The sequence below is a fragment of the Ostrinia nubilalis genome, chromosome 29 (genome assembly GCF_963855985.1).
Source record: "Ostrinia nubilalis chromosome 29, ilOstNubi1.1, whole genome shotgun sequence".
Lineage (NCBI taxonomy): Eukaryota > Metazoa > Arthropoda > Insecta > Lepidoptera > Crambidae > Ostrinia > Ostrinia nubilalis.
The window spans coordinates 2579669-2602842 of NC_087116.1; the positions used below are offsets into that span (position 1 = coordinate 2579669).

Below are 23174 nucleotides of genomic sequence, written 5' to 3' on the forward strand. Positions count from 1 at the left end.
AGTTGACGAACAAAATAATAGGTAAAATCGGTATTTCCCAACTCGCACCTGCTAGCGAGTTTGACAGGTGCGAGTTGACGAACAACCCGTCGCTTACGACATCCACGGGAAGAGTGGAGGTGGTCTTATTCTACTGGAACCACACAGCTCCACACTGTAGTACTAGTAGTTCATCATCATAATCATCATCATTTCAGCCAGAGGACTTCCACTGCTGAACATAAGTAGGCCTTCTCCAATGATTTCCATTTTGACCAATTGAGCGACTTGCGTCCAGTGCCTTCCTGCTACTTTTATGATGTCGTCGGGCCACCTTGTGGATGGACGTCTCAAGCTAAGTTTTCCGGTAGGCGCGGCCTCCACTCCAGAATCTTGCTATTGCTGCCCCAGAAACTCCAGAACTAGTAGTTCAGTACCTAGTTGAACTGAATATTGAATATTTAAAATATTGCACATAGTATGAATCATTGACATTGTAGATACATTACTGGTTTTGATAAGTCGTTAACCAGTCGGCACTAATTAATAAATGAATAATAAGATAATTAATAAATGCTGATTAGCGACACTTCATGATAAGTTATGATGATTAAATATTTAGCGATAATAAGTGGATTTTCATTGCTATCTACTAGTTTTACCTGCCACGTTTGATACTTGATAATCATCAATTTCTTTGTCCTTCTATTTATCAATCTCAATAAGAATTTGCAAATCATTGATTACTTTGTAAACTTATGTAACTAAAGTGTATTTTTCTGAAATTAAAATTCTTATTTTTATTCAATAGACCATGAACGCCACAGAATCAGAAGACAGTTTCTTCTCAGCACTTGCCATTATGTTTGTCTCGAAACGCTGGTAGGGCCCAAAAGATAAGGAGACATGTACCTAACGTGCCCCATAAGGGCTACCTTTTCTTTTTTACTACATTTTGACGTTCATAAGTGCCACTTGTGGTCTAAACTGAATAAATATTTTTGATTTTGATTGATTTTTTGAAAAGTTTTGTTTAACTTTGAAAGGGGCTATTTCCACTTTGGACGATTTTTGTCTTCAAATCCCGTTTCAGAATTTCAGATCCCATTAGGCCTTAATGCTCAAGTTTGATCAAAAATATACATACAAAACCTTTTACAAAGGTTCTGTTCAAAAAGTGCTAAATGATGATCGATACAGGTTGTGTAAGCAGAGATTTTCCGATTTACTGAAAGTTTGTTTCTTTTTTAACAGACGCTTCTCATTTTTTCAGTATTTTACGTTACCTATTCAAATCGGTTTCCAAATATCGGAGTTCAGAAACTACAAATGTAAAAAAAACATACAGCTATTAAGAGCGTCCTCTATTTTGAAGTCGGACAAAAGTGAGTTAAGACGCCCGACTAAAGTTGGATTCTTCGTAGGACTAATTATGCTTTCAACACCTTTCTGCCTCGCGCTTGCCGTTGCTACAACAAACAATTCCAAGAATTAGACATACTTGGGTCTAATTTAAGTAAGTTTAAAAAACAGATCCGGGATTTGTCTTGTTGTGGCAACTAAATTGCGAGCGTCAGGTGATTTTTGCAGTTCGCTCCTTTATTAATTAGTTGATGATTTTTCTTTTGTCACTTTGTTTACTTTTTTTATGTAAATTTATATCCCATCAAAAACAATACTTGTCAAAAAAACCAAGTCTCGCAACTCAGTTGTTCTACGGTAAAAAGTTGTGAGATCCATGTAATACCAAGTCCAGGCCAGGGAATCTTTAACGTTTTACATAAATATATTGACTTGGCCATCGCACTAAATAATTTAATTTACACGTGTTTTCATGCGATGGCCAAGTCAATATATTTATGTAAAACGTTAAAGATTCCCTGGCCTGGACTTGGTATTACATGGATCTCACAACTTTTTACCGTAGAACAACTGAGTTGCGAGACTTGGTTTTTTCGACAAGTATTGTTTTTGATGGGATCTCATTTCTTTTTGTATTTTGTAGACAGCAGTTATGTAGGTATCTAGAAAACTGGACCGAAATTGAAAAATTTTACTCGACTTGGCGGTTGCACTACCGTGCCCCCAAATCTCATTTCTTTTTGTATTTTGTAGACAGCAGTTATGTATCTAGAAAACTGGAACTCGACTTGGCGGTTGCACTACCGTGCCCCCAAATATTTTAGTTTTTCCTTGATTCATACACCAAACACTACTTATATTCCAAATTTGAAGCTTCTAGGTCTGCTAGAAGTGCCTTAGAATTTTGATGATCGGTGAGTCAGTGAGTGACAAAATTAAGTAACTTTGACCCGTTATAATTCTTAAACTACTGGTTCAAATTGAATGAAATTTTAAATATACCGTGTCTTTACAATGCCTGCATAGCTAATGAAAATTCAGCCTTCTAGTTTTATCCACAACGAAGTTACAGGCAGTCGAAAATGGCCTGAATTGCTTCGAGAAAAGGATGGTACGGCCGTGCCGCTTTTTTGCTCGACTTGGTGGGGGCACTGCCGTGCCCCCAGATTTTTCACAACAAAATGTTCATAATGGTTTGCCCAACTTTATATGTGTATATTTTACTGTGGAAACTTAATTGGTTTATGTGTTGTTTTACTGCACCTAAGTTAAATTATATTGTAACTGTATGTTTCCCAAAAAATAAATAAATAAATAAATTCTACCAAACAAGAGTAAATATTAATCTCAGAATAAATCGTCAGTTATTCGACATTTTGACATAATTTCCCATACTGAAACTGACTATACCAGGAGTTATCCTCTGATAAAAGTTTGGTCGAATCGGGCCTAACTGAGTTGGAGCAGAATTGCGTTATACCCACGTCTAGTTACTTTATCAGTTATTTCCAGTAATTTAATGCCTTATTAGTAGAGATTAAACCAATTGATACCACAGTACATACATTAACTCTGCACCGCGACTGATTTGATAAGGTAAATTCAAACTTACAGTCTTAATATTAGAGTAGGTTATCATTAAGTCTATTACAATAGGTATTAGTAATTGAACTCGACATTTGTAGTAATAGAAGAGAAATGTTATCAGTTATCTTAAGGTTATCTTAGTTTTTCTTCAGTATCAAAGTGCGATTTCTTGATAAATAAGGCAAATATTTTCTTAATATTGTAAGCTTTAGCACAAGAATTACGCGCGTGTATTCATAAAAAAATATACATTACTAGCGGCCACAGGTGACTTCATATGCGTGGATGCAGTTTTACCAGCTCGTCTTAGTGAGCACCTACGTTCAAAAAGGAACCCCCATGCAAAATTTGAGACTCTTAGCACTTGTAGTTTCTGAGATTTCGTGATGACTGAGTGAGTGAGTCAGTCAGTGAATGACCCCTCGATTTTTTTTATAGATACAGAGTCATAGAATAGAATAGAACCTCCACTCTTCCCGTGGATGTAGTAAAGGCGACTAAGGGACAAATATGCGAGCATCAGGCCTCCCCAACCCGTCTGGCCAGCGTGGGGAGTGTGGGACAAATCCTCCATTTGCCTCTGGTAAATTAGAGAGGTCGTGCTCCTGCAGTGGAGACTAAATGACCTGATGATGATGATAGTGTTGTAGCACAGCATTCCATTGTCTCCAATGTACTTAATCGAATAAATAATAAGTAACTAAGATCTTAAATGAAGGGTCAAGGTTACCCAAAGAGCGATGGAACGTGCTATGCTCGGAGTTTCCCTGCGTGATCGAATCAGAAATGAAGAGATCCGCAGGAGAACCAAAGTGACCGACATAGCCCACAGATTATTGCTAAACTCAAGTGGCAGTGAGAAAGGCACATTGCTCGTAGAGCTGATGGCCGTTGGGGCAGAAAAGTTCTTGAGTGGCGACCACGCGCTGGAAGACGCAGAGTGAACAGGTCTCCTACCAGGTGAACCGACGATCTGGTGAAGGTCGCGGGAAGTATCTGGATGCGGGGCAGCGCAAGACTCGTTGTGAAAATCTTTGGAGGAGGTCTTTGTTCAGCAGTAGACGTCATTTGGCTAAATTTTAGAACAATCATTGGTAACAAAAGTATCTACAGTTGCACAGGAACTAATTGTCAAAACAAATACAAACTTTACCTTCACTGGTTGGGTTATTGGCGGTCAAGCTGTAGATCCTGGCTACACAGGAGTTGCAGCGGAGGGAACGAGAGGTGGGAATGGTCCCGTAGCAACTAAGTATATTTTTTAAACAACACCTGAGCATTTTACTATACTTTTGATTTACAATGTCGTATTATTGCAGATGTCTTTAATGACTCATTAAACTCGCGTCATGAGATCTCAAACTACTGTCATAAAAACTGTTATTGCTGCTGTGACGTCATAGCCATTTGGTAAACACTTAAAGAGTGAAATTAAAACAAGAATAGGTAAAGTCTTTGACATCATAAAGGTTACAGGAAAGCGTTGGACGCAGGCCGCTACCAACCGGGTAACATGGAAAGCATTAGGGGAGGCCTATGTTCAGCAGTGGACGTCCTGTGGCTGAGATGATGATAATGATGATGATGAGGTAAAGTCTGATGACATTCCTTTGGAATAAAGCAACAACCACCAAAATCGGTTTCGTTTGAAAGCTCGTGGTTGTTGCTCTATTCCGAAGGCATATTAACTTTATGGTTATAACATTTCCTACTTATTTTATCTTCTACTGCAAGGAGTTTACTTACCCAACTTCTTCGATGCTAGAGTTTCTCTTCCAAACCATTTTGACGCACCTTTCATCTAAGCTGTGACACTTCTGTATTCCTTGACAACACGCGTAAGAGCTGAGCTGCTTTCTTTTCTCGACTGAAAGAATACAGGGTGGAAACGATAAGTAATAATGCGTGGTTGGCGTACATTTAGTATAGAAGCTGAAAACATTGAATTTTCGGATAGTTTCAGTTTATTCTGTAACCTATTATTATTGGTACCGTTTGAAAGAGCTCGTGAAGCACTTTCAGGATCAGTAACCAGTTTTTCGATATCGATTTCGGTATAGTTCAGAAATAATCAAGTGAGATCACTTATCGTTTCCACTCTGTATAATGTTACATTAGGTACATACAATAAAAGTTTACATTTATATTTGTTGCAATTCACGAAGGCGAGTGAGCGCGTGGCTCGCCACTGTCAGTTGTTTTTCAAAGTTTTGATAGAAATTACACTAACGTTATGTGCATGTACATTGTACACGTACAGAAATGACACTAACGTTATGTGCATGTACACGTACACACAAGTAAAGCTCACTCGCCTTCATGAGTTGCAAGAACTATAACTTATTTGAGTCAGTGCCTGAGGTAGGTATGGAAGCGGCACGGGAGGGTGTTTTTGTGTTCCCATCACTGCAACTCCTGAGTAGCCAGGATCTACAGCTTGACCGCCATAAAAACCCAACCAATGAAGGTCAAGTCAAACGTCAGTGAGACTCAGATGTGCTTCAGACTTGCTCTGTCACGTCATAAATGTCATGTCACCCCTCCCGAGCCGCTCCCATACCTCCCAAATTAGTTTATCAGGGTAACGAATAAATGAACTGAAATTACATTCAACTCACAAGAGGTGTGTTTTCGTGGCGTTGTGTGAGCGTGGCCTTATGTCAGCGTGGCGTTGTGTGATCGTGGCGTTGTATCAGCGAGGCGTAGTGTAAGGGTGGTGTTTCATACGATTCGACAGCCGAGAGCGGGGCGTAGAGTCGCGTAGCGCAAGGCGTCGGCTGTCAAATCGTATAGCTAGTAGTTGTCGTGAGATTTAAATATTTGACAAATTAAAAAAATATAGTTATAGTGTTACTATTTAACAACATTCATCATCATTATCATTTTAGCCACAGGACTTCCACTACTGAACATAGGTCTCCCATTGATTTCCATAATGCACAGGATGCATCCAGCGCCCTCCTGCTAGCTTTATGAGGTCGTCGGGCCACCTTGTGGGTGTGATTGTGATTCTTCTTTATTATCATCATCATCATCATCATTTCAGCTACAGGACGTCCACTGTTGAACATAGGCCTCCCCCAAAGATTTCCATGTTGTTCCCTTTATAATATTGGTGTAGAAATATCCCCAAAACCTTTCAGACATTCCAAAGCAACTATCTACTTACCTTTGTCTACTTCATTCGATTCGCTCTCCCTTTCTTCTTTGTTTTCTTCGTCTTCAATTGGTTTCGACTCATCTCCTGTCACTTTTGACACATGCTTGTCACAACTGACAACACCCGAATCGACAGCTCTCTTGTCGTCAGTAACTTCGTCGTTTTTGAAAGCTAAATTGATATTTCCACTGTCCTTTTCCACAATGGGTATAGACATTGTTCTGTAAAGAGAATGCTTGAGGAGTATTTGCTTGATAAAAGTCAGTTTTACAAAAGTAATGTGGTGGGTCAGTTTTCCTAAAGATTCAAAAGCTACACAATTTCAAAGGGAAGTACCTAGTCAGTGAAACAGTTGTCATCATCATTCAGGTCATTTAGTCTCCACTGCAGGAGCACGACCCTCTCATTAACAGAGGCGAATGGAGGATCTGGCCTACACTCCCCACGCTGGCCAGACGGGTTGGGGAGGCCTGATGTTCGCATTGTTATGGTTTAGTCGCTTATGACTTCCACGAGAAGAGTGCGAGTCCTATTCTACTCTGACGAAACCACACGGCTAGAAGCCACGATAGCCGAACGGGGAAGGTGTCGGACTAGCCGACTCGTGATCCGGGGAACGCGGGTTCGAATCCCGCCGCCGCTCGACTATTGTGGTGAGCCCACTCGTGACACAAGCATATTTAGCTTAGTAGGAGGGGCTAACGGGACTTACTAATAATCTTTTCTAAAAAACACGTCTAAATAAAAATCAAACAGAGCAATAATGATGGACCGTTTCCATAAAAAATGAAATATTTTAATACTTACTTTGTTTATATTAATCTGCAATTTCACTGTCACGGCGAATGATTAATGCCCCACAAAAGTTCGATTGTGACTGAATCGATTATAATAACTTGTTATTTGAAACATTCGAAGACAATACCCCTTGGTATTTCATAATGTAAACGTTTACGTTTAGGGCGCCTTCAAATTAGAGGTGAGGACGCTAAGCGGCACCGAAGTGGCACCAAAGTGGCACCAGAGTGGCACCAAAGTGGCACCAGAGTGGCACCTGTCCACTGCTTTGTATACCTAATAAAATAAATAAAAAATGCTACCAGTGCCACTAAAGTGGCACCGACGCGGCATCAAAGAGGCACCAAAGTGGTACCAGAGTGGCACCAAAGTGACACCAAATTAGCACCTGCACCTCAAGCACGAAAACCTTTCGACTTCGAATCGTTGTCGTTTAAAAAACTAAAACAACGCCCTTGTGAACGTGTCGTAAAGTGAACTGTATGAGAATGGTTGCACGAAACTTATTTTGACAATCAAAATTGTCAAAATATCGTTTAATTCGAAGGTTGAGAATCGAATTTTGTCGAATACGCAAACGATTCGAAGACGAAAGTTGTTCATGCTAGAGGTACTGTCCTGTTTTGTATACCTAATAAAATAAAATAAATAAAAAATTGCACCAGTGCCACTAGAGCGGCACCAACGCGGTACACAGTAGGATGTAGTACCAAGGTGGCACCAAAGTGGTGCCTGAGTGACCGAGTGGCACCATAGCAGCACAAATTGTTTCGTGTGATGTATTCGTCGTTAGAGAAAATGTCCATAAAAACAAAAAGAAATAAAAATACTTACTTCAACTTAAATGTTACATGTAATACATTAAAAAATACTGTAAAAACAACATTTTTAACTTTACTGAAATATCTTTTCGCTCGAACAAAGCATAGCCAAAAAATCACCATCATTATCACTAATAATAATATTACAACTTATCTAATAGATACACTACAATTAACGAAAAAAACTGAACTTTTGTCTTTTTAACCGATTTCAACAAAAGAGGTTCTAAATTCGGTTGGTATTTTTTTACTATAAATAATGAGGTATGTCACATTTATTTTATTATTATTGTCATCATCAGGTTTTGTCACCACGTATTTACAAACGATGCTTACTTAAGTGAAGCAGCAAATCGAACGCACAGATTGAATAGAGCCCTGTGATCGATTCTTGTGTCATCCTGTGCGTCCACGCACACTGTGAGACCTCATAGAATACGGGAGTTTATGTGTTCTACATTCGTATTTCCACACACTATTTTCTTTTTATTATAAGAGGTCCTTTTACAACAATCCTAGAAGGACCTCTTTGCAAAAATGTATCTATCTAAACGTATAAGCAATAAGAATGTACAATTAGTATTCATAAGGCACTGTCTAAGATCAAAAACCATAAGGTTATTATTAATTTGAAAAAAATCTAATGTTAGCGTGAAATAAGAAAGCATAACGCCATCTAGCGGAGGCCTTTCAATAGTTTCACGTTGTAGTGAGAGGTCGCAAGAGATTATGTATAATCAAAATTAATAAATTGTGGAATTGTAATCGAAAGTGCCTTTTACTGTGATGCTTTATTTCATACTAGCTTTTGCCCGCGGCTTCGTCCGCGAGGAATTTTTCAGTTTTTTTATAAAACTCAGCAATAATGTGGCTTTCTATTGGTGAAAGGATTTTTAAAATCGGTTCAGTAGATCCCGAGATTATCCCTTACAATTGAACAAATATACAATTATACAAACTTTACCTCTTTAAAATATTAGTAACAATGTTTTTTCTATACGCGGGCTACACGCATCACAGTAAAATGGCACTAAGTATTCGCAAATGTCTTATGCCCGTTTTAAGTGACCCCTATGGTAACACAACAGGAATTTTGTTTTCATAGGGGTCACTTAAAAATTAGGTATTGATGATGTGAAAACGGGCGTTAGAGAATTAAAATAACGTACGAGTACACGACATAAACAAAAATGTGTAACATATTTTATTTCTTATTAATATTAATAACAAGGCAGTTTTTCATGTAGATTAAGGAATATTATACTTTTTAGAAAGTTCTCTGAAGTCCGCGTGAGTTTTCAGTAGTGTTCTTGTATCAAACTATTTTGAACTTATTTTGCCCTCGTCATCGCTGGCGTTAGGTATTTGTGTATAATTTCTAAGAGATCCTTTTACAATTCTTTTTTAAGGATCCCTTTACAAAAATTACAGTTATAGAGGTCAGTACGCCACGTCACGCCTAACGAGTCGCTAACACTTGTTATAAGGCACAATCTGACGTCGGAAACATTAAAGTTATTATTAATTTAGGAAAAAATACATGACATCGTGAACTAAGTCAGCACAGTGCCATCTAGTGGTAGCGCTTGAAAAGAGATTGTACGTTGTTGCGAGTTGACTTCGTTAGTCACCAGAGGTCGCGAGTCCCTGTACCTTTAAGGGGCAGTTACACTATGTGCGAATCGAATCGAATACAAGCGCGAGCAGTACGGAAGTATGGCCGACACACGGCGAAACGAACTGGAACTGTGTGTTTACACTATCTGATTCGATCAACTTCGCGCATAGTGTAATTCTGCGCTATTACATGACAAGAATCGGTCTAAATGTGACGCCTCGTAAGTTAACTTAATATGGACGTATGTCTTGTCAAATAATAATCTTATTTCTTCTTTTCTTTCGCCATTTTCTTGTAAACCACTTCCCTGTATCTGTTGATGAAGTCGTACTCTTCCCTCTCTCTCTTCAAGTAAGAGTTAGTTATGAAGAAGTCAACGTATTCTTGGTAATCCTAAAAATAAATTATAATTCTCATTTTCACACAAACAAAATGATTTCAAAAACGCGTGAGCAGCGTGCTGCGTGACTCAAGCGAACGTCAGTCGTGCTCGCATTCGTCCGAGACAGTCCCAGATAACGCGTACGTGAGCGGTGTCTATGTGTGCGTAGTTCGAGCACGCTTAGTATGGAGTTTACCTTCTGTTATATTTTGTGACCACGGGCTGGAAGACGTAGCGTGGGCAGGCCTCCTACTAGGTGGACCGACTATCAGGTAAAGGTCACGGGAAGAGCCTGGATGCGGGCAGCGTAGGACCGTTTATTGTGGAAAACCTTGGGGGAGGCCTCTGTCCAGCAGTGGACGTCATTTGGCTGAAACGTACGAAGTACCTATAAAATTGCTTTGTGTGTTATTATGTGGATGTATTTACCTCCACAGTGACAGGTTCGATTCCCTCTTCAATCAACGGCTCCAAGAATTCTTCTGGAGATAACGGAGTTATATGCAACCTGTAGAAAAATCATTTATTTTATAATCTGGGCTCAATTTAGTGACATATTTTATATTATGGGATTGACAGTTTAGGTCATAATCTTGTTGTCAAACGTTATGATCCTTCCTAACTGATATTCTCTCTCTCTCTCCCTCTCTATCTTTCTCTCCTATTAATACTTCTCCGTTGTAAAGTGCTAATTTAATTGATTTTGTACCTGAATCTAAAGGCTTTTTTTTTTTTATTATTTCGTCGGGAAATGCTTTGCGCATACCCACTGGTCTATGGGGACGGCCAGTGTGTTATGTGGGACTCTCCCCGCCTACCTACTAAAGGCGGGGCCTACCCACTAAAACCCGACGGTTTCCACCAGAGCCCAAAGAAACGGAGCCGCGAGTTATTGTCCTGGTTGGACATTCGTCCGCAGCTCCGCCTCAGGCTAGAGGCTCGCTCACGAGCAAGCCTCTCTGGCTTCGAGGGAACCCCCAATTCCCTCCTCCAGTTGTTTTTTATAGAGGTTTTCTCCTCGCGGCCCTGGTAAAACAGGACCCCCGGCCCGCCGTAGCGGGTTACGGTCTGCTCTATGCCGCTGCTCGATCAGCTCTGCTGATCAGAGAAGTACCGAGAGCGGCCCTCCAAAGAATGGGCCAGGGCAAACGCTCCGCCAGCCCCCACCTGTGGGGGTTTTTAAAGATGTCCCCTGCATCGTGGCCCGGGCAAATGCCTCGACGGCCCCCGGCCCACTCAATTGTGGGTTACGGGTTGCCCGACAGGCCCGCCGAGTTGACGAGACCTGCCGCGCAGGTGAGAAGTTAGCCGCCCGCGTGAACAGACCACGCGGACGTTGCCCAGGGTGCACCACGAGGAGGTCCCTCACCATCGCACCCCTGAATCTAAAGGCTTACCCTGGGTTGCACTATCTAACTTTCTATACGTTGAAAGTCTTCCAAACTCCAAACAAAAGCATCAGTTAAAATTATACTTACGGTTAAAGTGATGCAATTCAGTCAATACAAAATCCAGAGGTTATTCAAGTACCTGACAATCCTCAGGGGGTTCATGATCTTATCATACAGCTCCGTGATGATCCCGAATCCGTACCCTTGCATCAGCTGCGCCAAAGCCTGCACGCAGTAGTCGCGAGGCATGCTTCTGATGCTAGAACGAGAGAAAACACGACCTGTGGTCTAGGCAGCTTTTCCTAACCTTTTGTCAACAAACCCCTTAAGAAATCAAGCACAATTTTATGGACCCTCTTAGTAAAACATCAGCAATAAATTTCTGGTTTTGGTGGCATTTATTTATGACTAGCGGCCGCCCGCGACTTAGTGCGCGTGGACCCCATTTTACACCCCCAGGGGTTGAATTTTGCAAAATTTGAGACTCCTAGCACTTGTAATTTGCATGGGGGTTCATTTTAGAACGTAGGTGCTCACTAAGACGGTATTTTGCAAAATTCAACCCCTAAGGGGGTAAAACGGGATCCACACGTATGAAGTCGCGGGCGGCCGCTGGTATACTATTATTTAGTCAACATACCTTTGTAGTTTCTCATAGAAGAATCTCTGGACAGTTCCATAGTCAGTTCTAGGCACCAAGATCACCTCGTCAAACAGGGAAACCAACGGCTTAGGCTGTGCCGAGAACGGGTCGGAACATGTTGCTAAAAATATCCAGATACAGTAATGATTGCCAACCATACAGCTATAATGGTTCCCTGCGTGATCGAATCAGAAATGAGGAGATCCGTAGGAGAACCAGAGGGACTGACATAGCCCGCAGAATCGTTAAAATCAAGTGGCAGTGGGTGGGGCACATAGCTCGTAGAGCTGATAGCCACTGGGGCAGGAAAGTTCTTGAGTGGCGACCACGAGCCGGAAGACGTAGCGTGGGCAGGCCTCCCACTAGGTGGACCGACGATCTGGTGGGGGTCGCGGGAGGTGCCTGGATGCGAGCGGCGCAGGACCGGTCTTTGTGGAAATCTTCGGGGGAGGCCTTTGTCCAGCAGTGAACGTCTTTCGGCTGAAACGAACAGCTATAATGGATAGAGAAGCTATGGTAAGCAAAAGTCTTGCTCCATTTTGGAAAGAAAAACTAAAGTTCTCTGTAGCGTTCAAATAATATTAGTTCTGTCGTCTAAACATGCAGAGCTAAATCGCTTACAGAGCGTGTACAAAATATGCAGTAGATACACGGGACTATTCCCACCTCTCGTTCCCACCGCTGCAATTCCTGTGCCAGGATCTACAGCTTGACCGCCTACAACCCAACCAGTGAAGGTCAAGTTTGTCCCGGGGGAAAGTTAAACTGTCATTGGATCCGCAACGAAATTATTCAGGAGAACATAGGAGTTCGAAGTTAAGGTTCGACTTTTTTTTTTTTTTTTTTTTATCCACAACGAGGAAGCTCTTAGCCTGAATCTCACCTGATGGTAAGTGATGATCAGGCCGAAGGTCGAAGCGAGCTTCACTCGGAATCCTCAACCACGGAGGAACTGGCTATCTTACCTCTAACTGCCGGAACACAACAATGCTGTTAACTTTGTTGTTATGGCGACAGACTTAGGTAAGATGGTGGTAGCTAGCCAGGCGGACTTAGAACAAGCCCTACCACCAACCAAACCGAACAGAAAAATCTGCCCCCACTGGGAATCGAACCCGGGACCTCTGTGTCTGAAGCAGGTGGTCTTACCACTAGACCACAGAGGCGGTTACTTGACTTCCCTCCATAGCAAAGGTTTCCACCAAAAGCGGAGGATGACCCTCTCTAATTTACCAGAAGTAACTGCATGAGGACCACCCTTTCTAATTTACCAGAGGCAAATGGAGGGTTTGGCCTACACTCCCCACATTGCACACCAATGGAATTTCGTTATCTACGTTCTCGTCTCCACTCAGCTTCAATGAATAGAGTGGAGGGAGATGTGCGGCGATACCATTCAAAATACGTCACTTTGAACAGCGATTACGTCATGGGCGATGAGTCGATAAAATAATGAGAATTCTTTAACCCAAAAATATCGTTCGCGCTTAGGGTATATGGATTCGCTCAAGTGTCTTTCGCGCAAGTCCTCATGAGCTCAGAAAAATAAGTCTCCGAATATCTCCGTTCCGTTCCATTTTGGTGGAAATAATTACTTCTCCGCTATGCCGGTTATGAAAGAACTCACCTATAAAAATGATTTTATCTTCGATCAGCATGGTCTTTAGCAACTTCGTCAAAGCTGCTTTATATACTTTTGCATTCAGGTATTTATCTTCTGGTGGCACCTACAAAGGATATCGATGTGATTTAGGCATTTTATGACGGAAAGAAAGAAGACAATAATTTTGGTGACAATAGATGCGGTATAGGAGTGGCCGATTCGTGACCCGAGGATCGCTGGTTTAAACCCCGACGTCGCTGGACTATTGTGGTGAAACCACATGTAACACAAGCATACTCGTATTTAGGTTAAAGAGCCTACCACCAGTATTAGTAATTTAATTCTGCAATAGAAAGTTATGTGTTACCTACAAAGGCAACTGTCACCGATTAAATGATCTACCAACATAATTATTTCAAATCGCTCCGGCATCCGCTAAGTGTTTTCCAAAATTCACCCCTTATAGGGATGAAAGGGTTCAAAGTTTGTATTATGGAGAAACTAGGGATTGTGTTCCATCCACGTGAGCGAAGCGCAGGCAGAAAGCTAGTGGTTAGAAATAAGTAGTCAAAAATGCAACTTATATTCCAACAATTTGGTATTTTCCCAATTCACATCGCAAATTAAATGTTACCACGACGTAATCATGGTCTAAATAACTGAAATTTGGCAATCTAAATAAACGTACAAATATTTGTGTCTCGCAACACTATATTTTAATAATATTATCATTTCTTATAGACTAAGAGCTAGAACGCCAGACCTGCGTCATTTTATAAAAGCTGAAAGTTTGTCAGCGTATGCTCCCAATATAGGTAAGAATGTTGATGCATCATCAACTTTGGGTTGTCGTGGGCAATGTGGGCAATAATTAGAAGTTGTTTCCTCATCAGTCAGACAGTTTTGACAGTTCCAATTCCTTGCCAGACAATCTTTTTAGGGTAGGTAGCTGCCAAAGACACGATGACTCAAACTTCATGATGCACAAACATTCTAACCTATATTGGGAGCATACGGTGACAAACTTTCAGCTTTTATAAATGACGTAGGTCTGGCGTTCACTAGCTCTTAGCCTATTAAAAAAACACACGTGACACCTCCACAAGGTTGAGACTCAAACCTTAATAATGTTATTATAGTTAATACTTACGACAAATATTGGAAAAGTCAACACACTTAGATGATACGACTATTTTTGGAGTTAAAATTAATTTGTTTGGCGCTTCATCATCACTCATAGGTTTAGCGATTGACAAAGTCAGTGCCTGACGTATGGGAGCGACACGGGAGGGTGTTTTTGGAACGTCAAATCAGGGATGTTATGGATATTCGTAACCGTAACCGAAACTTTCGGATATCTGAAATAAAAAAATACCCGAAACCGTAACCAATTCAAAAGTTTCGGATAGTTTCGGATGTAGGTTTAAATTGTTTTTTGTATAGCTTTATAAGTAAAGGCATAAAAGCCTGATTTACCTTTATAATGCCATCTAGTATCATTTTTTATTTACTTTTTATTCGATGTAAAATGTGCGGCCATGAATGAACCGTGTTGGATAACTATTGCAAATTGCATTCTAAAGCACAGATATCCGTAACCGTAACCGAAACTTTCGGATATCCGAAATAAAAAAATATCCGTAACCGAAACCGGTATAATATTATTCCTATATCCGTAACCGTATCCTTTACCGAAACTACATAATATCCATAACATCCTTACGTCAATCGTCAGAGAGACTTCAGATCTCCTTCAGAATTTTAAGCTTTGTCACGTCATAATACGTCAATGTCACCCTCCCGTGCCGCTCCCATACTTCAGGCACTGACTGAGTTGAATGCTAGACATTATAATACAATTTGTTAGACACAATTATCATCACTTAAAGTGCTAGTTACATTAGTGCCGTTTTGAGGGCGGTGCCTATGACGTCATGAACCCACCTCTCGTCATCACTGCAACTTGATTATTTATCCCATTATTTGTAACCCAACTGTATTAAATCTCTCTCATCATCATCAGGTGATTTAGTCTCCACTGCAGGAGCACGACTCTACGACTCTCTAATTTACCAGAGGAGGCAGGCCGCTACCAATCCGGCAGCATGGAAAGCATTGGGAAAAGCCTATGTTCAGCAGTGAACGTCCTATGGCTGAGATGATGATGATGATGATGAATGGAGGATTTGGAAAGAAAACGGGTCGGAACATGTTGCTAGAAACATCCAGATACAGTAATGTTTGCAACCATACAGCTATAACGGTTCCCTGCGTGATAGAATCAGAAATGAGGAGATCCGTAGGAGAACCAGAGGGAGTGACATAGCCCGCAGAATCGCTAAAATCAAGTGGCAGTCAGTGGGCGGGGCACATAGCTCGTAGAGCTGATGGCCGCTGGGGCAGGAAAGTTCTTGAGTGGCGACCACGAGCCGGACGTAGCGTGGGCAGGCCTCCCTCTAGGTGAACCGACGATCTGGTGAAGGTCGCGGGAGGTGCCTGGATGAGAGCGGCGCAGGACCGGTCTTTGTGGAAATCCTTGGGGGAGGCCTTTGTCCAGCAGTGGACGTCTTTCGGCTGAAACTAACGATAGCGTTTAACTCAATCAGTGCCTGAGGCATGGTAGCGGCAGGGGAGGGGTGACATTGACATATTATGACGTGACAGAGCATACAAATCTGAAGGAGATCTGAAGTCTCGCTGACGTTTCACTATGACGTCACAAAAACACACTCACGTGCCGCTCCCGTGTTTTAGGCACAACGATGCTTGCATAAGTGAAGCAGCAAATCGAACGCACAGCGTTGAATAGAGCTCAGTACCACTAGCACGAAAAACTTTCGAGTTCGAATCGTTTGCGTATTCGAATCGCCATCAAAAGATTTAGTACGAAAACTACAACAGCGCCCTTGTGAACGTGTCGTAAAGTGAACTTGTATGAGAAATGGTTGCACGAAACTTATTTTGAGAATCAAAATTATCACGTTATAATATAAAATCTCCAGCAATATGAGGGTAAACTCACCTTTTTAGCGAAAACTCTTTCCACATTCCTCATGTAAATGACAGCAGGCTGGAACACCTTCGCAACTTGAAAGACTTGGGTCAGGACCTTGGCTGGCTTCTCCAGGACAGCGCTGAACACCTCTGGAGTGATGTCGATCTTCACAGCATCTGTGAAGAAAGTATTTAAGATGATGGTAGGTACTTTGTCTTATAGATCGTTTCATCCACGAAGACGCGCCCCACCATTCTTCCGCTAATATTTGAGTGTTATAATCCATGCTAATAAGTACACGCTAAATTATTATCCATGAGTGTACACTACAACAATGACGCTCGGATTGCTCGGATCAAACTCCCCGCACCCCGCGCGATCGAGACCAAAAATTAGTGGGGCGCGTCTTCGTGGATGAAACGATCAGCTCCACGAGCTATCTGCCCCGCCTACATGCCACTTGGTTTTAGCAATTCTGCAAACTATATCGATCACTATAACCACGGCCTAGAAGACGTAGTGTGGGCAGGTCCCCTAACTAGGTGGACCGACGATCTGGTGAAGGTCACGGGAAGTACTTGGATGCGGGCAGCACAGGACCGGTCGTTTTGAAAATCCTTGGGGGAGGCCTTTGTCTAGTAGTGGATGTCATTTGGCTGAAACGAAAAGTTACCGAGTGGCGACCACGGGTCGGAAGACGTAGTAATGGTAAACCTCCCAATAGATGGACCGATGATCTTGAAGGGAAATGATAAAGAATTCCACAATGATCGGTGCTGTGAAAATCTTGCCTTAGTTTTGATTTAGTAAATTCAAATAGTTTATTCAGTACCACTCTTGTGGCGGAGTTTTGGGCTGACACTGTGTAGGTTTGTTGTCGACACGAAAAGAAGAAGAAGAAGTACCTACATAGGCCCTTTCCAGGGCACTTATACACGTCCCAAATATAGCTTGCCCTACCACCACTTCGGGACAACATATGGGTTGGTGCTGAGAAGTGGCGAAGAAACTCAAGTGAGTGTGCAAGCGCGACAGCAACATAATTGCGCGCGAGCGATAAGGATGGATAGCTTGGGGTCATTGGACAAAATTCTACGTGCTCGCAGACCAGACTATAGTTGTATATTAATGAACACTTACTCAATTCTCCAGCCACCACATCAACCAGGAAGCTCTTCCCATTCCTGGGGGGTCCCATCAGCATGACGGCTTTGTTCCTGGTCGCGCCAGGGTCCATCCCGATCCCGTAGATGCAGGAGAGGGTGACGCGGTTCTTTATATCCCCGTATCCTGGTGGGGGGAATCTGGGAAGAGGAAAAGAAGTGAAGATCGAAACTAGACGAACTATACTGAATATGTGGTATTCCAGTAGTGGAATAGCTAAGAATTTGCTTGTGCTGAGAGGAGGTCCACCACAATGGACCAGTTCCGTAAGATTCCTAACTAGTTGAAGGTCAGTCAGTGCCTGCGGTATGGGGGCGGCACGGGAGGAGCGAAGTTTACTTTTGTGACGTGACAGAAGATAATATAAACCTGAATTAGATCTGAAGTCTCGCTGACATTTAATTTTGACGTTACAAAAACTTCCCGTGCCGCTCTCATACCTCAGGCACTGGCTGAGTCAAGCGATAGACCTATACCTTTCAAATGGACACTCTAATGCTGATACCTTGGGCTATTTTGTCACTTACAATTTGTGAGTCCTGCGAATCAAACCCTGTACTATATAGTCCAACTATGTAACTCTAACCACTAGAGGAGATAATTATAGGCTAAAAAAAGGCTCCTAAAACTCCTCGAAAACTTACGTTGCATTGGGGTCCCGTATATTGAGGTCGTAGGCAGCATAGTTGGTGTCACCGTACACATCCTTCATCTTGGCTGTTGGCTTGCTGATGATGCCTAGGTCGAACACCTCCTGGAAAGGAAACAAATAGTTTCTTAAGCAATAAGGTCCTCACTCCAAAACGAGTTTGTTCGAATACCGAAGGAGCAAAGTCATAGGTCGATGTAAAAAGTATGGTGGGTGACATTACATTATTTGGCCAGACTTGCCGCACCTATAAACCCCACATTTTAAATAGAAAAAGGGTAGTAGTTTCTCTCAATTTCCACTATAAGTACTCGTCGCCACCTAAGGCGAATAATTCCATGGCCTTGGTATTGAAGTGGTGAGTGTACAGATGATACACAGTGATCATCACTTACCAACAGGTGAGATACAAGCCAAGAGCTTCCTCGTTGTGAATAAAAAAAAAGTTATGAGATGTTAATGGAAACTTGAAGCTTGGTCTCTAAACCAACAAATTGCAGTGATGGAAAAGAGACAGCAATATTCTGGTTACCAAGAGGCGGTACAGCTCCAACAATAGAAGACCTACCTCAAACTCTTTCAGCAGTGCGTTATCCACGACCAAGGGCTTGGGCACCGAAGGCTTCTTAGGCTTAGGCCTGGTCCTCATCTTAGGAAACTTCCAGCCCACCTCTTTGTACATTATTTGCTGCGCCTTGATCAGCAGCTTTAGGTCTATCCTGAAAAGTGTTAAAAAATCTTAGCCTATAATCATCATCATCATTTCAGCCACAGGACGTCCACTGCTGAACATAGGCCTCCCCCAATGACTTCCACATCGCCAAAAGAGTCCAGGTTTTGCTAATTTTATGTGCAGAGGTATCACAACCTTCACTGGACCATCCGGTTTTTATATTGAGCTTGAGCTTGCACATGCTTTTTACTTAATTTATTTATTTATTTATTTTAGGAATTACAAACAAATGTGTTATAGAAATTAACTTATCTACTAGACTTATGTATTATTTATGTGGTACTGGTAACACATCCCACTACGTAATCCACATATTGATATAATATGAAACCATGTAATATAGAGCGAGGCAATTATAATTAAGAACTTTTAGGCCTCAGCCTCGAACTTAGCGGGCAGCGGGGCGGGAGCGGCGGCGGCGCGGGAGCGGGGCGGGCAACGCAGACCCGTTCTCGAAACAAGCGGGCAGCTCGCGCGGCGCTTTAGCGGCGAAGTGTTGTGTTCGGGGTTGTGTTGTCGAGATATTTGTTTTTATTCGCAAACGAAATGTCTGAACAACGGCGACAATTTTATTTCGATTCAAATTTATTCCTAACGCTCGATTTATTGTGGGCAAAAGAAGGAGTGCGCTGCCCGCTCGTTGCCCGCTCCCTCGCCGCTGCCCGCTCGTTGCCCGCTGCCGCGCCGCTGTTTTCAAGAACCGGTCTATTTGATTTTACGCATAAGATCCTGCCGCTCCCGCGCCGCCGCCGCCGCCGCCCCGCTGCCCGCTAAGTTCGAGGCTGAGGCCTTAGGAGTATCCGGGATACTCTTAAAAGGGATACTGTATCCCTTAACTCATAATACGAGTATGTTCCAAAATAAAGGTCTAGAAAACAATTTGCCATGGGCACAGCTACGAGAATATTCCCACTACTGTATCCCACCGCTGCAACTCCTGTCTGTGTAGCCAGGATCCACACCTTGACCGCCAATAACCCAACCAGTGAAGGTCAAGTTTGTCTCGAGGGAAAGCTAAACTGTCACATGGGCTAGCCTTCATCTGAACCAAACGCCACATACCTCATGAGCTCATCCACGTATTTCCTGGCGTCCTTATGTAACTGACACATCAGTTCTTCCGTCAGCAGCCCGTGGATGTACCCGTAGACCACGTCAGCACACGTCTCTGGTGGAAACCTGTCGTAGATGGACCAGGCCGCGCGGTAGTTTTGGAAGGCCTGGAAGGTGGTGCAAGTGTGAATAGAATTGAAAAACTTTATTTGGCACAAAAGAAAATATAAAAGACAATAAATAAAGACTGATAAATGAACTAAGTAGGTAACTAGGTAGTTTCGTGGCAAAAAACATCAGTTGTATCTCGCTAGACGCTGATAGTTCAATGTTCACCCTCAGCCGTTGCACATCTCTTAGTATTGAAGACATAAATTGCTATTAGATCTAGCGTATAACTAAAGTCAGTGCTAGTCAATGCCAGTCAGATATATGGGTGAAGAGTGACATTGACATATTATTATGACAGAGCAAGCAAATCTGAAGCACATTGGAAATCTTATTAATATCGTCACAATAACACCCTTCGGTGCTGCTCCCATGCCTGACACAATGACCTAGTTTTGCGCTAGATCCATAATAATTCTTCATCTTTACCTCGTCGACGTCGTTTGGCTGAAATGAACGAATGATAGACGCTGGATGCAGGCCGCTACCAACCGGGCAATGTGGAAGTCATCGGGGTAGGCCTATGTTCAGCAGTGGACGTCCTATGGCTGAAATGATGATGATTAACGAACGAACTCACCTCAAGCAAGCTCCCTTTCAGCTCTGATGTCTTGACTTCATATCCAGGATCAGACATGGGATTACATCGCAACTTCAACAGCTGTTCTGCTTCCTTCTTCGCCGCTTCTTTCGCCATCTCGGCTCTCATCAGAGCGTCTGCTTTCGCCTGCTGCTTCTCTTGTTTTAGCTGAAGAAGTATAATACAGAGAGCGTCAAAGAAGAATTAAGTAATTCTAAAGGTTCAATGAAGGGGATTTGTATATTGGGTATTTTATTTGTTTCGCCCTTTAGGTGACCTTGAGCCTTCTTTGAGGCCTAGTAAGTAAGCGACCACGTTTCCATTCTGTGTCATCACAACATATACTGGTCAGACTTTTGTCTTGAGAAATTGCGGTATTTCGGACGTGAGCTTCCCGAACTTACCACGGGGCTCCGTCTCAGGCTGCTCACCTTTCTAAGTAAATTAGACCTGTGAAACATGCTCACTTTCCCCTCATTCGTAATTAAAAAAGCTAATGCAGCATGCAGCTGAATCGATTAATCCAAACTATAGCTACGAGATGGCCTCGATGAAATCGCTCTCCAAAGAGAAATACTATCGAAATTGGTATAAATCCGTTGGTTTTATATTCGTTTGAAAGCTACGATGCTATAGACAAATGTAATGTGTGACATCAGAATTATAAAACCCTATCTTTTAGTGCGTGAGGGGATAGTAAAAATGGACCTTATCAAGAGTTCTTTCAAACCATTTCTTTCGTCTTCCCCTTGGTAGCAGCTAAGTACTTCTCATCTTCATCCTTCTTCTCCTGGATGGTCGGGTAGTCGCCTCTGATGACCATCATGGTGCCCCCTTCTACGTCATAAGGGAACTCCGGGAAGAATCCGTATCCGTAGTACCTGGAAATAATGACTGTTTTTATCTCTGTTTTCACTATCTCTCTGCATTTCTGTATCTCTCTTTTCAGCCGATCCCTCATAATTGAGGATCGTGAATCGTTTCAGCCAAATGACGTCGCATTCGACAGAATATGCTGGAATTAGACCGCTTTCACATTTAGCTTCGCGATAAACGCGCGACAGACGCGCTGCCGAAAATTCCATGCTATGTGACAGCGAATTTATGCCTTCACATTGTAAAAACGCTGCTGCCGCGCTGCTGTCGTGCTTCTAACGCCCTAATTCGAAAGCGCTCTAAGTCTTCCACTACTCGAGAACTTTTCTGCCCCAGCAGCCATCAGCTCTACGGGCTATGTGACCCGATACTTAGGTTTAATATTTTTAAATGCTCTACTTCTCTGTCTCTACTTTATGGTACATACCATTCTCTAAACCAGACCCTGACTTGTTCCGTGATGTCATCGATCTGGTTCTCTTTCTTGAACACCAGCAGTCGGATCTTCTCTTTCTCCAGCTCCTTTAGGAATATCCCTTGTAGTTTCGTTCTTGTTTTGCGTCGTCTTTCGTAGATCTAGGTTGAAAAGGGGAAAAATCTTTTAAAAATAGTATCTACGTACCTATCTACTGACGCCCCCCCCCCCCCCACAATCCAATATCTACTGATACAAAACAATTTAACTGCGCACCTGGCTGGATTGCGACTCTTTCCTTCGCACTCACCCGCACCTTCCCGCGTTCGCCCCGTCCGTACCAGAGCATCGATATGACGTCACGGCAGCCAGGTACGCAGTAAACTCGACCGGATTGTAAGTACTGGCCGTGTCACATATTAATTTCACTCAGGTGCAAAGTTAGAACTTGGCTCTACATGCGTTCTAAAAACTTTTTCACAATGCGGACCATACGGGTATCTTGACAACACTTTACATGAATACTTTTTAGTGTGATTACGGGAGTATTCCCACCTCTCGTTCCCACCGCTGGCACTCCTGTGTAGCCAAGATCTACAGCTTGACCGCCGATAGAAACCCAACCAGTGAGAGTCAAGTTTGTCCCGCAACGATGGGATTTGGTGGGATTCTTTATTTATTACAAAATAAAGTTATTATTACTTTATTGTTCTCCGTTTCAAAGTGCAAAGAATCCGCCCAAGGGTTAGGGATGAGTCCCAGCATCATATCCTTTCTTGTGTCCACCACTCGCTGTCTCTTTACCTTCATAAACTCCCTGAAAAGAAAGTAATACGAAGAACACAAGAAGACTCAACGTGATCAGTAGTATCTTGATATCCCGTGTGATTTCAGAAACATTTGTTACCTAAAGTAAAGTCGGTTTTTAAAATAACCCTAAGTAGGAAATGGTTTTTTTTTAATCCACAACGAGGAAGCTCTTGGCCTGTATCTCACCTGATGGCAAGTGACGATCAGGCCGAAGGTGGAAGCGACCCGGAATCCTCAACTACGGAGGAACTGGCTATCTTACCTCTAACTGCCGGAACACAACAATGCTGTTAACATTGTTGTTATGGCGACAGACTTAGGTAAGATGGTGGTAGCTAACCAGATTGTTTCCCCATAGGATTAAATTCATCCCCTTTAACATTTTTA

General features: G+C 42.5%; 1 protein-coding gene across 1 annotated transcript; it reads right to left on the minus strand.

Moving 5' to 3' along the window:
• Positions 1–9589: 9589 nt before the first annotated feature.
• Positions 9590–22326, minus strand: LOC135085603 (IQ and AAA domain-containing protein 1-like). Its single transcript, XM_063980377.1, has 14 exons — positions 22288–22326; positions 21990–22138; positions 21417–21567; positions 20687–20854; positions 19948–20105; positions 18721–18871; positions 18148–18257; positions 17480–17643; positions 16367–16515; positions 13369–13468; positions 11739–11862; positions 11238–11357; positions 10137–10215; positions 9590–9718 (listed from the first exon to the last, which is right to left on the minus strand). The coding sequence occupies exons 1-14, from the start codon at positions 22324–22326 to the stop codon at positions 9590–9592; spliced, it is 1791 nt and encodes a 596-aa protein (XP_063836447.1).
• Between the last annotated feature and the right edge of the window lie 848 nt (positions 22327–23174).